Source organism: Bufo gargarizans, chromosome 2, assembly GCF_014858855.1.
Source record: "Bufo gargarizans isolate SCDJY-AF-19 chromosome 2, ASM1485885v1, whole genome shotgun sequence".
In the NCBI taxonomy this organism is placed as follows: Eukaryota; Metazoa; Chordata; class Amphibia; order Anura; family Bufonidae; genus Bufo; species Bufo gargarizans.
Genome location: NC_058081.1, coordinates 590,400,828 through 590,418,666, shown reverse-complemented (window position 1 = coordinate 590,418,666; position 17,839 = coordinate 590,400,828). Strand labels below are relative to the sequence as shown.

At 47.2% G+C, this 17,839-nt stretch overlaps 1 protein-coding gene across 3 annotated transcripts in view; it reads right to left on the bottom strand.

Annotated features, from left to right (window-relative positions):
- LOC122926764 overlaps nucleotides 1-16,782 on the bottom strand; it is a 79,956-nt gene extending 63,174 nt beyond the window's left edge. For all 3 annotated transcript variants that reach the window (XR_006387714.1, XM_044278239.1, XM_044278240.1), the window contains exons 1-2: nucleotides 16,583-16,782; nucleotides 9,336-9,458 (exon numbers count right to left, since the gene is read on the bottom strand). Coding sequence is in view for 2 of the 3 variants with exons in the window: in XM_044278239.1 (XP_044134174.1) it covers nucleotides 9,336-9,448 (113 nt within the window). In the remaining variant the exon portion in view is untranslated. The remainder of the gene's footprint in view (nucleotides 1-9,335; nucleotides 9,459-16,582) is intronic.
- Nucleotides 16,783-17,839: the final 1,057 nt, after the last annotated feature.

Here is a 17,839-nt window from a genome sequence, read left to right as displayed (position 1 = left end):
TCTTGAAGATCCAGTGGGTCTGATGTCTGTATAATACAGTACAGAACCCTATATAGGGTTCTGTACTGTATTTTACTTACACTGAACAGATCTATGCTTTTAGCATAGATCTATTCAGCACCATGGACAGCAGGATGCCTGAGCAGGCGTCCTGTTGCCATGGGAACCTTCCCCGTCTGCCACAACTTCGCAGACGGGGAAGGGTGAGTACGGAGCTGCGGGGGGCTCTCTTCCTCTCCATCGAGGGGGCTGCAAAGGCACAGCAGCCCCCCGATGGGAGAGGGAGGGAGCCTCTTGACCCTGACAGTTAACCTTTTCCATACAGCGGTCCGTACCGAGCGCGGTATGGAAAGGGTTAAACGGCTGACATCTGCACAGATGTCAGCCGTTTATACCAGGGTGTCAGCAATGTGCTGGCACCCTGGTATAACCCACTAGAAGCCAACGAATTTTCAAGGGGAGGCGGGCGGGGGATCGCGATCCCGCCTGCCGCACCGCCCGCCTCCCGCAACGCCCCCACCGCACCACCCGCCAGCATCAAATCGTGCAGGGGTGCAAAATCTTGATTTTAGGCACTCTAAAGTTTCTGATCCCTGCGGATCAGAAACTGCAAAAAGCGCAGCAAACCGCAGGTCTGAATTGACCTGCGGTTTGCTGCGATCGCCAACACGGGGGGGGGGGTCACATGACCCCCCTTGGCGTTGTGACAGGATGCCGGCTGAATGATTTCAGCCGGCATCCTGTTCAGATTAACCCCTGGGGCGCCGGAATGCCTATTTAAAGTTAGGACGTACCGGTACGTCCTGTGTCCTTAAGGACTCGGGAAATAGGGCGTACCGGAACGCCCTGTGTCCTTAAGGGGTTAAAGGGATTCTGTCACCCCGTTTTAGCCTATAGAGCTGTATAACTGTCCCATAGCGTTGTGTGCTTTTATTGTGTTTAAAAAAAGATTTTATAGATATATAAAGAGACTGGTAAGGAGCCCAAGGGGCTGTACTAACCTTCTGGAAGCCCAGCCATGCCCCCCTGTGAAGGAGCCCAGAACCGCCTGCGTCCTCCGAATCTCCTCCTTGCTCACAGTTAGATTGCCGTAATCTCACGATGCGCGAGCTCGCGCATGCGCAGTGCTGGCATAGTGTTCCTTCCCTGTGTTGGCATCAGCCTCAGGGAAGGAACTGCGCATGCGCGAGATTATGGCAATCTAACTTTGTGAGCAAGGAGGACATTCGGAGGATGCAGGCGGTGCTGGGCTCCTTCACAGGGGGGCGGGGCTGGGCTACAAGAAGGTTAGTACAGCCCCCTGGGCTCCTTACTGTTGTGGAAATTTTATTAGGATGTGTATTTAATATATTGTGTATTGTCTCTCAGTGTCAGGGTAAACCATTGGAGTGGATATCTTCCCGTGTATGTCCTGTCACAGCTGCTGGGCGCAGAGGTCTCCGTCGGCGAATGGTCCATGTGCTAAGCACTGGGCTGTGGGCCGGGGGAGACTGATGTGTTCAGCAGAGCAGTATTTTGTTGGCTGATGCATAGACGCCGGCTAGGGCCCACGCGCAAGACGCGGATTTATTGGCTTGGCGTGGATGCATTTGTTAAGAGAACAATATATGAAAGGAACGTGCGTTTGTTGTCTCTAGTGCGCCTGATTAGCCGCTGGAGATAATGATGTTGTTCTGTAAATAAACATGCATAAGGATCACTGAGCAAGGCTGGATAAAATTAGCTCCAGTGGTAATGGAAGATTATTGCATACATGTGTTTGTTGGCTAGGGTATTCTAAATGATGGTGTCTCGTCTTCCTATGCCATCACTTCCTGTATGTCATCACTTCCTGCATCCTTGTTATAGGCCAGCCCCTTTTACACCTTTTGTGAGTAAATAAAAGTGAACAGACTGAGCAAGAATTCAACATGAAAACACCTTTGGCTGACTGCGGTTGAGATTTTTACCTTTCCTTACACAAAGACATTGGAGAGCAGATTTCTAATATTAATATTTCTATATCATTACGAGGCTCATTTACAGATCTATAAAATCATTTTTTAAACACAATAAAAGCACACAGCGCTATGGGACCGGTATATTGCGGACATGCTAGCGGCGATCTAGCCGTGCATGTCCACAGCTCTTTAGGCTAAAACGATGTGCCAGAATCCCTTTAAGGTAATGAAAGCAGTGTTCATGTGGTCAGATAGTCCGTTCCCCTCCATAATAGAAGAGAATAAAGTGGTGACTACTGGGACTACCTGAGCACTCATTGCTTTACAGAAGTCAGAGGTATATCCATCTGGGCCTGGAGCCTTTCCAGGCGGAAAGGACTTTATAGTAGCCTGAATCTCCATTGTAGTCAAAGGAGCATTCAGAGAAGCAAGCTGTTCATCGGTAATCTTAGGCAAAGACGGTGTGTCCAAGAATGCTCGTCCCTTCACCTCCTAAAACTTAGCCATATAGTCCCTCAGTATGCCATTAATATGTTTAGGTCTGTGCTCCTTGGTCCTATACCCCTCTTCATACTGATAATGTGCGTCATTGGATGCCTACCCCTCGCAAGCGACGTTAGCAGCCTCCTCAACTTATTTCCAAACTTATGTAACTCAGCTTCAAGTCAAGTCTTTCCTATACTTTCCTTCCTGTCGTCCCATATGTCAAAGTCTCTCTGAGCCGAAACCCATCTCTCTTTGGTGGTCTGGGCTGAGAGAAAGTTCACATACGACATTCTCAAAGCACTGCTCGCCTTCTCGAAGTTCGCCCTTGCTAGCTTCTTTATAGAAGAAACATGAGCCATTAGGCACCCTCTCAGGGCAGTTTTTGCTGTTTCCCAAAATAGTGCGGGTTAATGGATATGTTCCATGTTACAGTCTACATAGTCATTACACCAACCCTGCAATATCTTTATAAAGTCCTCATCCTGCAACAGATAGTTCGGGAACTGCCACACCAAGTCTCCTCCCCTAGGGTGCTGATCTTCAAGGTCAAGAAGCAAGGGAGAGTGATCTGATATGACCATATCTCCAATAACTATGGCTGATACTCTCTGAAGAGCTGCTGGAGACAAAAACATATAGTCTATGTGAGACCAAGTGTCGTGTGCATGCGAGTAATGCGTAAATTCCCGCCCCTGTGGATGAGGTAGTCTCCAGCTATCTCTAAGGGACAGGGTTGTTACGCTGAGCGCTCCGGGTCCCCTGCTGGCCTCGGAGCGCTCACAGCGTATGCCCCCAGGCAGCACTCCAGTGTCTCGGCGTGTGCGTCCTCGCTCTCTTAGATTCAAAGGGCCAGTGCACCAGTGATTGGTGCCTGGTCCAAAGGGGTTATTAAGGGTTAAGGTTTGTGAGAGGCAGTGCTGACTTAATTAGGCTGCACCTGTGCACTGCCCATTTATACCTTCTCCTCCCACAGCTTCCTGCCGGATCTTTGTGCCTTGTGCCTCAGAGAAAGCGTTCCACTGTGTTAGTTTGCCTTGCCGGTTGCCGAACCCGTTGCTACCGTCTACTCGCCTTAGAACCTTGCCGCCTGCCCTGACCTCTGCTACGTCCGACTACGCTCTTGCCTTCTCCCTGTGTACCACGCCTTATCAGCTGCCAGAGAGGTCGAGTTGTTACTAGGGGACACGACCTGGTAGTTACCGCCGCAGCAAATCCATCCCGCCTTGCGGCGGGCTCTGGTGAAGACCAGTAACTGCTTAGAACCGGTCCTTTAGTACAACCCGCGCCATCGCCTCTCTGGTCCAGAGGATCCACTACCTGTCCTGCCGGTACGTGACAAGGGTTTTTACAAAGTCTGCCAAGCTGTCATGGTTGCCCTTCGTTCTATTATATCTTCTTGCATACTCATAACCAGATTAAAGTCCCCGCCCACTATTTTGGTCGGAAGCATGTCCTGTAGTATTCTGGGGCATAAAGATTCTAAAAATCCTTTCTGGCCTTGGTTTGGAGCATCTTATATAAGATTAGGTCCCCAAAAGGCACAGAGACATGCATCCGCACAATCCTCCCTTTATCGTCTTCTTCCACTGAATGTATAACATGAGAGAGGTGTCTTCCCATGAGTATCACCCCCGCCTTGCGCTCTACCGCTGCGGAGCCATATACTAATCCAACCCACATCTTTTCCATTCTATGGTAGTCTTCCTTCAGAAGATGGTTCTCCTGCAGAAGTACAATATCTATCTTCAATCATTTAAGGTGCCGCAATACTTTCATACACTTATTCGGGGAGTGCAACCCCTTAACATTCCAAGAGATAATTTTCATAGTCTATCTTTGCAGGAAGACCCATGTCCTGACCAAGCATCCTTACTAGGCAAAATTTCTTATAAGAACTGCCTATCAACAAGGCGTTGCTTCCCAGCGCAGCAACTCCCTCGCGACTCAGTACCCATGACATGCTACAGTGACATCCCAAAAAAACATATATAACCAAAACTTAAGAAACAAAAAACTTCAACTTAGGGTACTTTCACACTAGCGTTAGAAGAATCCGGCAGGCATTTCCGTTGCCGGAACTGGCTGCGAATACGGAAATCCATATGCAAACAGATACCATTTGTTTCTGGATCCAGATCCGTCTGACAAATGCATTACAATACCAGATCCATCTCTCCAGTGTCATCCGGAAAAACGGATCCGGTATTTATCTTTTTCACAGATTTAAGGAAGCAGGATCCATTTTTCCAGAACACTTGGTACCGGATCCGGCATTAATACATTTCAATGGAAATTAATGCCGGATCCAGCAATCCAGCAAGTGTTCCGGAATTTTGGCCGGAGAAAATAACGCAGAATGCTGCAGTATTTTCTCCAGCCAAATACCGTAAAAGGGACAGAACTAAAGATATCTTGATGCATACTGAACGGATTGCTTTCCATTCAGAATGCATTAGGACAAAACTGAAGCGTTGAGCCCCTATGATGCAACTCAATACCGGAAAACTTTACCGCTAGTGGGAAAGTAGCCTTGGACATATCTCCAGACGTGACTTCCTTTTTTCTGGTACTCGCAGCAGAACCTCATCGCATCAGTTATAATGCAACATATTTTACTTTCTTAACCAGTGCCAAGAAAAGCGTCCATGTGGTCTTCTCATGTAAAGTCCCCATTTACTGCATATCCATGGAAGTGTTCCCCCCGGTTGCACCCCAAGCTAGAGCTCAATATCATTTTTCTCTGGCGGTCTTATAATGTCTCCCAGTAACAGGGCGTTTCTCTTTCGGCAATCTCTGAGAGTTAGATAGCGACCCCAATGGAATTTGGCCCCATTCTCGACATCTAGGTGACATAGCAGCCTCCTCTCGTTCTCTTCCATCTGGGAGGAATAAATAGGCCTCTGCTTCACTCGGGTCTTCAAACTGCCAAAATGATCCATCCTGCTGTTGGATTTTCAGTATGGCAGATAAGCAAGTTGAAACCTCATACCTTTCTTATGCAGTCCCGAGCAAACAACACTAAAGGCCCCGCGCTTCATTGTGACCTCCGCCGAGTAGTCAGCAAAGAGTAGCACCTTAACTCCTCACAAGATCAGGGGTTCCCACCACATTCTATAGGCCCTTAGTATGTCTTTCTCATCAGTATAGTAAGTACTTGCAACTTACTTGCCTTGGTTTTTGCAGAGGCGTTAGTAGGGGGATATCGCGGGGGCCTGACACAGTGTGCCCTCTCCACTTTCCTCCTAACAGACAGACCCAAGGCCTGGAGCAGCTCATATTCAAACACATGGCGGAGATCTTTCAGCGGCACAGATTCAGGTACTTCGACCAATCTCAAGTTACTTTGTCAAGACCGATTTTCCAGGTCGTCGACCCGGTCATTTAAACGGTTGGCCAGCTGGAACAGATCCTGAAGTTTGGTCGTGACTTCAGCAGAGTCATCCTCCATGCACGCCACCCGCTGTTCCACTTCTGAGAGCCTGTGCTCGTGGAGCTTCACCTCCTCCTGTAGCTTGTTCAGCGCCATATGCACTGTCGATGATAAGGACGCAATAATGTCCGGCGCTAATCGTTTTGCCACCTCTATGGCTAGTTGTCGTACATCCACATTTCCCCCTACATTATCAAATAAGTCCACCTGCGAGTCTACCTGTCTGTCCTCAAGCGTTTCACTCTCCATGGGCTTTGGAGTGTAAGGGGGAGACGGCGCCATCTTGGAATGCTGGGGGCATGTTATGTCGGTAACTCGGCCCGAGGAGGTGGATTTCTGCCCACTCCTAAGTAGATAGCGCTCCATACACTTTCAGGAGCCGGTAAGTGTTGGATTTAACTCCCGTCAATACAGGAGGATGTGGCGGAGCGGGCTACAATTTGTTGAGCGGCAAGGAGCTGATGTCTCTGCGTCCTCACATACCAGCGCCGGAACCGGAAGTCCCACAACTCACGATTGCATTTTGATGCTGTGCAGAGTGACAATTCAAAGACAATGTAATAAATGGCACAGGGACAAGGCATGGTGCAATTTCAAGCTCCTTGCTCTGTGTCTGATGTGTTTATATGAAGGAACTGCTCATAATTCAATGCATCTAAAACATTAAAATGGATGAAAACAAGGAGATTGAAGTTTACAGTGATAACATTTGGTCTATAAAAGTTAGATTACTTATGTAATTTTCTCAATGTAATGAAAATAATTTCTGCAATAATAAGTGGAATGGGTGGACTACAGCATCCAGTCAGATTAACAAAAAAAATGGCTACGGGGCGACATATGTATAAATATATCAAAGGCCAGTACAGAGATCTCTCTCATTATTTATTAACACCTACCCCTGTATCTATAAAGCCTCATTCACACGTCCGTGTTTGTGCTTAAAGGGTTTCTGTCACCAGAATTAACCATATTAAACTGGCTGACATTAGCGGAAGTGGGAAAAAAAATCCAAATTGGGGGAATTGGGAAAAAACGCCATTCTGACAAAGTTTTTTTTTATTTTTACACCGTACACTATGCAGTAAAATTTACCAGTTATCTTTATTCTTCAGGTCAGTACAGTTACAACAATACCAGACTTGTATAGTTTTTCTTGCGTTTTAATACTGAAAAAAAATTAAAACCTTTGAGAAAAAAAGAAATTATTTTATCACCATATTCTGACCCCTATAACTTTTTTGTAGTTATGCGTACAGGGCTGTGTGAGGGCTCATTTTTTGCGGGGAGATCTGTACTTTTCAGTGATACCAATTTGGGGGAGTTGAAGTGATAAAAAATGGCAAATTGGCAGTTTTTATATTTTTTTTCGTTATGTTATTTGCCGTATGCCATTCATTTTATTATATTTTAATTGTATGGGCATTTTCACATGCGGCGATGCCCATGAGGTTTATTTTTTTTGTTGGTTAAGTATTTTTATTTTAAGGAATTTGATGATTTGAACTATTTTTTTTTATGTTTTTAACTTTTTTTTAAGTCACCCTGGGTGACTATAACTGTGTTCATTAATGGGTATATAGCCATCATTGAACACTTACAGGCGTTGTCCGAGTTATGAAAAAAAAAAATATAGCACTGAAAATCTGATGGGCAGCAATATATAACTAATGTAAGCAAGTTTTATGCAAAAAAAAAAAAATATATATATTTCCTCATTTCCCTGGTTCTCTTATGGCCCTTTGTTTTCGTGCAATAAAAACAATCTCTGCCCCTCCCCCTGCTCTGCTAAGGGAGTGGATACAAGAGCTGCCCTGAGTGACATGTGTGCCTGCTGGGAGACTCTGCAGCATGTTGTATGTGTAGGACTACAAGTCCCAGCTGTATAATGACACTGCTAAGGGAGTGAATACAAGAGCTGCCCTGAGTGACATGTCTGCCTACTGGGAGACTCTGCAGCATGTTGTATGTGTAGAACTACAAGTCCCACCTGTATAATGACACTGCTAATATACACAGGATCTTCCCCCTACCTTCTTGTGCAATGTTCTCTCTAGTCCTTCAGCTCCTGTGCCCAGAATTCTCACTGCTGCAGATACCCAGTGTGTGTAGCTGAAGGGGTTAAGAATCCTAGGGGAGAGAGCAGACGGCAGTGAAGGGGGGTGAGGCCAGCACAGTGACGTCTTGGTTACAGGCTTGTAAACAAAGTTTATCAGAGCAGGGAGAGAAGCTGACATCACAGGTCATGTGACCCTCAGTGAAATCTGAGAAACCAGCTACTGGAGATAAAGTGAGTTAATTGGAAAGCTGTTATATATGCCCAGTTAGGAACATAGAAAGAACAAAAAAAAATAATTACTCGGACAACCCCTTTAATTTTCAAAATAAGAATACAGTGCTGCCACCTCGTGGCCTGTATTGGTATATTCATCTAATAGGCTCTTAAGCCTGCTTGAGGCTTCAGTTTATTAGATCAATGTAACAGGTTCCCTGATCTCAGCCGGGGAACGCTGTTACCGGAGCAGAAGCACGCGGCTTCCACTTCCGGACTGCTCTGATGTCATGGTCGCATTTAACTACGGCATCTGAAAGGGAAAATGTATGCGATCAGCAGAAACCTGGTGGCTATGGCACCCGCTGCTCGAGTGAGGGGGCGACATGTTTAGAGGTCCTGAAAGGGGTTAAAGTGGTTGTCGCATCTCAGACAATGAGGGCACATCACTAAGATGTGTCCCCATTGTCTTATAGATGCGCGTCCCACCGCTAGGACGCACACCGATATCTGGAACGGAGCACCGGAAAGTGGTGGCTGGAAGACTCCGGTCCGGCCACCACCAAGCGCGTTCCTATAGAAGTGAATGACCGGCCACCGTTCCCATTTACTTCTATAGGCCCGACATTTACTTCTATGGGGTCGACTATTTTCGGCGGCCCCATAGAAAACTTTATAGAGGGCACCCTCTACCACTTTTGGGGCTTCGTTCTCAATATAGGTGGGGCTCGCACCTATCAGACAGTGGGGGCATATCCTAACGATATACCCCCATTGTCTGGGATGAGAATAACCCTTTAAAGACTGAAGTAAAACGCTGGTCTTTCATAAATCTCCCCCTATAACTAATTCACTCTCAAGTTTTTTAAGTGGCCACAGTTTTTGTGTCAAGCTATTGCATATAGTGTCTTCTATACAGCATTATCTACTAAACAGCGTTCATTTTGGTCTCTGCATAGTTAGGTCATTTATAAATGAGGAAAACTGTAAAGCTTTAAATTAGAAAAATGACAAACCATGCTAGAACGACAGGCACACCACTGTGGAGACATACATACTCGGCATGTCACTATTTTAATGTTTATCCAAAAATGTCATCTGTGATATATATATATATATATATTTTTATAAGTATGTATCTCTCCAATAGTTTCTGTTTCTACCACTTATGTAAAGAAAAAAAATAGCATTATCAGTGTCAACTCACAAGTTCAGAGCAGAGGAGGCCTGTGGTCTGACCTCCACCTCTTGTCCACCCTGAGCTGTGCTTGTACACTTCTTCCTTTTCAGCTTGAGCTTCGCAGACCTCTCTTCAGACATGGTGAATAACCTACAAAGCATCAGAGAGTTCAGACATGAAACATTCGATAAATGCAAACACATCTGTTATAATGTCATTGCTCAACATTCATCAGTGCTGTCTGAGGCTCGAGCTACATGACTCATGCAAGCCAATGCGAAGGTCCAAAGACGCATGCTCAGCAATTCGGAAACTCTGTCATCGATAAAAGGGTTAGATCATCACAAAACGCGGTCATTGAATTGCATACACCAAAAAATAATAATAATACTACATAAATCATTTGAATCAATGTTATGCCTCATTCAGCTGGTAGAGTGAGTACAAAATATTTTTGGGGGTTACTAACAGTTCTATACTGCTGTGCTTGCAAATCTGTGCTACTTTTGTTTATTTGTGCTTTATATGCACCCTAGAGCGGTTTGTTGAGTCTTGTGCCCACTAGAATAATGGGGCACTGCTAAAAATAAAAAAATTGGGACTTTTTACAATTCTCCACTGCTCTCGAAGGGCTTAGCTGAAGGGTGCAGCGTCATACTGGCCCGACGCACTTAGGCCTCTTGCCTACGAACATTTTTTTTCCACGTTTACATCCCGGAACCATTCATTTCTATGGTTCCGCAAAAAAAGGAATGTACTCCGTATGCATTCCGTTTCCGTATTTCCATTCCGTTAAAAGATAGAACATGTCCTATTATTGCCCACAAATCAGATTCCGTGGCGCCATTCAAGTCAACGGGTCCGCAAAAAAAGGAACACATACGGAATGTACTCCGTATGTCTTCCGTATCCATTCCGTTTTTGCAGAACCATCCATTGAAAATGTTATGCCCAGCCCAATTTTTTCTATGTAATTACTGTATACTGTATATTCCATATGGAAAAACGGAACGGAAACAAAAAAACGGAACAACGGATCCGTGAAAAAGGGACTGCTAAATACTGAAAAAGCCATACAGTCGTGTGCAGAAAGCCTTACAATAACTGATGCCAGAAGACAGGCCCGGCAGTTCCTAGCCGGCATGGATGTTAGTTTCCGCTGCATGGACAGCACAGACTCAACAGCTTTTTTTAAAGGCCTTTCATGGACGAGATTGGAAAAACCACAATAAGGCTCCATTTGTCACTGATGTGCGCTCCCCGCATTTTCTGCAGACAAAAACATGCACTACTTTGCCCCGTCATGTGGACCAAACACTCCCATTGAAGTCTATGGGTCTGTGAAAAATCACTGACAACGTGGACGGCATCTATGTTTGGTCTGTTTTTCACTGACCACTGATAGGAGATGCTCTGTAAATTAATTTTCAGCCGAGCAGTGTTCGTGGAATACAGACAACACGCAGACATCAACCTGACACTGAAATGTGAAGGAGGCCTAAGGCCCCTTGCAGACGAGCGTGTTCGGATTAGGTCCGAATACGTTCAGTGAAAAATTTGCAATTTCGCAAGCAAAGTCATTCAGTTTTGCCTGCGATCATGTTCAGTTGTTCATTTTTGTCTCGCGGGTGCAATGCGATTTAATGCGTTTTTCACGTGCGTGATAACTGAAGGCATAAAAGCAACATCTCTTAGCAACCATCCGTGAAAAACGCATTGCATCCGCACTTGCTTGCGGTAAGCAATGCGATTTTCACGCAGCTCCATTCACTTCTATGGGGCCAGCGTTGCATGAAAAGCACAGAATATAGAACATGCTGCAATTTTCATGCAACGCACAAGTGATGCGTGAAAACCAATGCTCATGTACACAGCCCCATTGAAATGAATGGGTCCGGATTCTGTGCGGGCGCCATGCATTCGCATCACGCATTGCAACCGCGCAGAAAACTCACTCGTCTGCAATGGGCCTAAGGGTATGTCCACAAAGGTATGTGACTGTAATCACCAGCATGAACCGCAGGGCGGCCTCTCACTGAATACAAGGGGAGGTTCTAGCAAAATTCACACCAAATTCAGCTGACAGAAAAACTCAGTGTGAACAGTCTCTCAGGGTGGCTGCGCACACACAGGATTTGTTCCTGAAATTTCTGCAACTCTGCTATATAATGACCCCATTCAGATGAATTGAAGTGATTCTCAGTCACAGAAATTTCTGCAACAAATTTGTGGAGTGTGAACTGACCCTTAACAAATCTAGCAAGTTTCACCCAAGTTTATCATCCTTCAGGGGCTGACTTGGAGCATGGCCCTGGAAATAAACCTAAAAGTGACCTCATGTTGTAGGTGGGTCCAAATGGACAAAAGGAGGGGCCTAGAGAAGTAGGCCAAGACACAAGCAGCAGGCGGGGCCAACAATACCATAGTAGAGCACAAAATACCGCCCCAGAAGAACCCAATACCCCAGTGAAGTAGAAAATACTGCCCCAGAAGAACCCAATACGCCAGTGCAGCACAATATACTGCCCCAGCAGAACCCAATACTACAGTGCAGCACAAAATACCTCCCCAAAAGAACTAAACACCTGAATATAGCACAAAATACTGTCGCCCCCACTGTCTCACATTCCTGAGGATGGTGATACAGCTTAATTCAGGAGGGGACCTGAAGCCACCAGCCAGGTATGCTAGTACCTGATACTCCACAGGATAGGTCCTCAGTATCTGATTAGTGGGGTGTCCAACACCCGGGACCCCCTCCGATCAGCTGTTGAAAAGTGAATGGGGCTGAGCACGATACCAAGCACAGCCGCTAATAAAACGTACGATGCTGTGCTTGGTGAGCAAAGATAAGCCTGCAGCAATCACAAGAGCCCCGCTGCCTTCTTCTGATTGGCGGGGGTCCCAGGTGTCAGACCCCCACTGATCAGATACTGATGTGACCTATCCTAAAGACAGGACATTAGTATATAAGTCTCAGAAAACCCTTTTAGTTAATGCTGACAGCATCAGATCATTTTGTACCTAGCTGACAGCGAGGGGGCCCTGGTGGCCCTCGGCCTACCAGGAATATTTCCATGTAGGATAAATGGCCAGTCCGCCCCGTCATCCTTGCTTGAGCCAATGAGAAAAATTTGATTTCCACTGGTCTAATCTACTGTTATTCTAATTCACACGGTGTATTAGGGATCGACCAATATTGAATTTTTAGAGCAGATTACGATACCGATAATCTGTGATCCTTCAGGCCGATAACTTATACCGATATTCTGTGCATTTTCAAATATGCTGAACATGTTTATTGTTAACATTTTTTTTTTTTTATCTTTCTTTTTCATTTATACTTAATATTTGGTGTTTGTGGGGTTTTTTAAACTTTATTTTATTTTTATTTTTACTATTAGCTTAAAGGATAACTGTCACAATTAGACCCTAATTTCAATTTTCATATATGTAGTTACTAATAACATGATATTCCAGAATCAGTTACTATTAGACTGACTTACCCCATATTTAATAAGATTCATCCCTTAGCAACCAGTCTGCATAAAACTGTAATTTCACTATTCAGTTAAGATGGCCGCCACTGCCCCTACCCTGAGGCTACCGTCTGCCCTCACTAGCCAGTAACAATAGCCCCCCAAAAGTGTCAGTAACCACAGCCCTCCCCTTAAAGGGTTAATTTCCTGCAGCACAAAGGGGTCCTCTTACCACATGTTGCCTTCATTTATACACTGAGCAGATGGCAGATCTCCCTTCCCTGTTGTGCGCTGCTTCGACTCTGCATTGTCCCAGTCTGCTGAGTGAGGGAGCGTCTGCCAAGCGCAGGGACAGGGAGAAGTGCACACAGCCCAGGCACTGTTATCAGCTGCTGGGGAGGCATGGGCGTAGGGATCACCATAGCAGCCATAGCAATGGCTATGGGGCCCAACGCCACTGGGGGCTAAGGATTATTATTATTTTTTTAATTCATGTGGCGCAGCTTACAGGGGTCGCAGGCCCCTCCAGGGCAGACAGAGAAAGCGCTATCTGCAGGGCCTGCAGGCTGTGGGCGGTGCGATAGGGCGCGACCGGAGGCAGAGAGGCATACCTGCAATGAGGAGATGGAGTGGTCCCGCTCCCAGTCTGGGCGGCAGTCCAACTGGCCGGAAGTGAAGGAGGCGGAGCGTACAGCGAAGCTGCGTGCTGCTGGGCCTGGCAGCACTGCTGGAGTGTGGGCGCGCAGACGTTCAAGTGGCTGTGAGGTGAGGGCTGGCTGACTCTGGGACTGGTAAAACTTACTCTGGAGTCCTGGACCATTATATCTGGGGAGGAGCAGCACCCTGGTGGTCTGGACCAGTACATTTAAGGAGAAGGGGGGAGCAGGACCCTGGAGGTCTGGACCAGTACATTTAAGGAGAAGGGGGGAGCAGGACCCTGGAGGTCTGGTCTGGACCAATATATAGGGGGGGGAAAGGACACTGGAGGTCTGGACCATTATATCTGGGGAGGAGGGGGGAGTGGGATCCCCAAGGTCTGGACCATTATATCTGGGGAGGAGGGGGGAGCAGGACCCTGGAGGTCTGGACCATTATATTTAAGGAGAAGAGGGGAGCAGGATCCTGGAGGTCTGGACCATTCTATAGGGGGGAACAGGACACTGGAGGTCTGGACCATTCTATTTAGGGGTCAGCAGGACGCTGGAGGTCTGGACCATTATATAGGGAGGAGGGGGGAGCAAAACCTTGGAGGTCTGGACCATTATATATTGGGAGTAGGGGGAAGCAGTATCCTGGGGGTCTGGACCATTATATTTAAGGAGAAGGGGGGGGGGGATCAGGACCCTGGAGGTCTGGACCATTATATTTAAGAAGGGGGGAGCAGGACCCTGGAGGTCTGGACCATTATATAGGGGGAAGCAGGATCCTGGGGGTCTAGACCATTATATATGGGGAGTAGGGGGAAGCAGGATCCTGTAGGTCTGGACCATTATATGGGGAGTAGGGGGAAGCATGAACCTGGAGGTCTGGACCATTATATAGGCAGGAGGGGGGAGCAGGACACTTGATGTCTGGACCATTATATCTGGGGACTGGCGGTGGAAGATTTAGGGTGGGAGGTCTAGGAGGGGTGTGGGGATGTTGGGGTGGGAGGTCCTGGAAGGGTGTTTGGGTGGGCGCTCTGGAAGGGGTGGGGGTCTGAGAGGTATGTGGGGGTGGGAGATCCGGGAGAGGGGGGCCCATAAATTTTTTTTTGCTATGGGGCCCAGTTATTTCTAGCTACGCCCCTGTGGGGAGGACCTGGCTTTAATCATTTACTTACAGTCCCTGTCTGTAATGTGACCTTGCACGCTGCCTGCTTCTGCGTCCTCCGTCCTGCAACACATAGACGGACCCTGCACAGCAACCTGATTTTAAGCAAAGGTAAAAGTAGGCAGTACAGGGAACTAAACTGTGGAATTAAGGGGTAATTGAATATACAGTGAAAAGTTGAAATAGGGCCACCAAGGAGATATTAATCACCACAATCCAATAAAAAAAATAAAAAAATACGACAGTTATACTTTAACTTAGGGGCTAGAACCCTTGTCCTATTCACCCTGATAGAGCTCTATTATGGTGAATAGGACCTCACACCCTCCTTGCTGCCCTGTGCATAGTGCACACAGGAGCAGGGAGCTGACTATAGCAGCCAAGGCTTCAGTAGCGTCCCTGGCTGCCATGGTAACCGATCGGAGCCCCAGGATTACACTGCTGGGGCTCTGATCAGAAGCTGCCACTGCACCACCAATGAGGAGGGGAGAGGGGACCCTGTGGCCACTGCCACCAATGATTTATACTGGGGGGGCACACTGCGCCACCAATGAAGATAACTCGGCCATTAATTCATATACAGTAGGTGGGAGCTGGCTGTAGAATCATATAGCCGCACCCGACCTTTATGAGCGGTAGATGCGATCCGCGGCAGTTAACACCTTAGGTGCAGTAGTGGTTAACTGACGTGGATGGCAGCTACTTGTCATAGAGGTCGGGTGCGGCTATATGATTCTGCAGCCAGCTCCCACCTACTGTTGAATTTGAATGAGTGCGTCAACATCATTGGTGGTGCAGTGACCACAGCCCGGCCCTCCTCTTCTCCTTTCATTGGTGGCAGCGGTGGCAGAGGGGGAGGGAGACACTGCTTCCTTCTCCCCTGTGCCTCTGAGGGAACACGGATCGCCCTGACAGCAGCGCGATCCTTGTTCCCGTTTGTTGTCGGCAAAATAGATGCCGATACTGATAACTTTGAAAATTCTGAATATCGGTAAAACCGATAATCAGTCGATCCCTTCTGTGTATTTTGCAACAGCACAATCTGCTGCATATTCTGACACAATTTTCATTATGAATGCCAGGTCCCGGTTTAGCCCCATTAAAGGGGTTGTCCAGGTTCAGAGCTGAATCGCGCAGGTCAAAGGCTTTTTTTAGGAGATCCAGTGACATACCGGGCTCTCCATAGGGGCTGCTTGGTGGAGGCTTCTGCCTAGCAGTGAGCCCAGTGACGTCACTGATGGGCGGACTTTAGCACAGCCCTAGTCTGTAAAATGGCTAGGACAAAGCTACAGCCCGCCCATCAGAGTCGGTGACGTCACCGGGTACACTGCTGGGCGGAAGCTTCCACCAAGCAGTATAAAAATATAAACAAACAAAAGCTGTGAACCCAGACAACCCCTTTAAACGAAGCTAAGCCGCGTGTGGACACCTGCTGCGTCCCTCCGAACATGTCCTTTCTTGGCCCAGTCGCAGCTATCAACCGTGACCACAAGAAGCGCAGCACAGCCTCCCAGTTATCAAAACTGGTGAAAAGGAAAACTGGTTTAGTGGCCCATGGCGACCAATCAGATTCCACTTTTAATTTTTCAGAGCTGCTTCGGAGAATGAAAGGATCAATCTGATTGGTTGCTAAGCCAGTTCTACTTTACACCCGACTGATAAATCTCCCCTGTATTCAAGCTTGTTTTATCCTAATGGAAAACGACCTAAAAAAAATACATTTATCGCCAAAGTGTCTGTAAAATGTTTAAGCTCTGCAACTTTCCTCACGTGTATCCGGCACCTAAGGGGTTACATCCCCTCATTATAAATATACAGGCTGGCAGCGCCATGACCGCTGGGCCGAACAATGCCTAGTCCTGTGTCATTACCGGCATTGTTCTCCTGGTTAATTATAATTAGGCCGCCACCTGATTAATAGTCACAGCGTGCAGCAAAGTGATTAGCGCTAGATGTGACAGGGAGCCATCACTGCATACGTACGCGGGATATGGCGGCGTCTCGCCTCCTGTGTGAGGGCGGGAAAATGTGCAGCGGGCGCTTTACCACAGGCTTCCTGTCAGCGCTATGTACTAAGCGCAGGAGCCGAGAGACTACACCAGCATCGCCCCTTAGTCAGTCACATACTCTCTCAGGAACGTGCACCATGATACATTGCAGATTATAGCGACAGAGGCCGGACACGGACGCCTCCTCCTTTACTCAGTGCAGTTCAATGGGCGGAAGTACGTGGGATGCCTCAGCTAGGACTCCATTCAGGAAAGTTTTGGAGCAGCAGTCCTCCCTAAAAACTCCATAGCAAGAGAATTATCAGCATATACCTCCCAGCTTTTGAAATGCTTAAAAAGGAACAATGGCAATAGGGGAGATTTATCAATACTGGTATAAAGGAAAAGTAGTTTAGTTGCCCATAGCAACCAATCAGATTCCACCTTTCATTTTGCAAAGGAGCTGTGAAAAATGAAAGGTGGAATCTGATTGGTTACTATGGGCAACTAAAGCCAGCTTTTCTTTACACCAGTTTTGATAAATCTCCCCCAGTGACCCTCAGGCAACTAAGGGGCTGTTCGCATGGTGGGACTGTTGATAAAATATTGTCACGTGGGCGTTCAAAAAGTCACAAAAGAGTGGTCATTTTTGTATATTAGGCCACGCCTCTAACTTTACCCAAAACATAATGATACACATCCAGTCCCCTTAATTCCCCTACATAGTGCGGTAATTATTTCCCCTTTGTGCCAGCACACAGTAGTAATGCCTACATTGTGCCCCTAGTTGTGCCCTGATATGTGCCCCCTTACAGTATTTTTGTCCAGATATGTGCCCCCTCACAGTAGTTATGGCCTCACAGTACTTATGCCCTGATATGTGCTCTCTCACAGTAGTTAGGCCCAGATATGTGCCCCCTGACAGTAGTTAGGCCCAGATATGTGCCCCCTGACAGTAGTTATGCCCTGATATGTGCCCCCTCACAGTAGTTATGCCCTGATATGTCCCCCCTCACGGTAGTTATGCCCTGATATGTCCCCCCTCACAGTAGTTATGCCCTGATATGTCCCCCTCACAGTAGTTATGCCCTGATATGTTCCCCCTCTGTGCGGAACAACTACCCCAGCCCCATTGGCCGGGGGGGGGGGGGGGGGTCGGTAGGAAGCCATGCGGGTAATCCGCTGCGTGAAAGAGAGCCAAGCCCCGTTCTGGACAGCAGAGAAACAGAGCATTAATACCTAAATAACAATA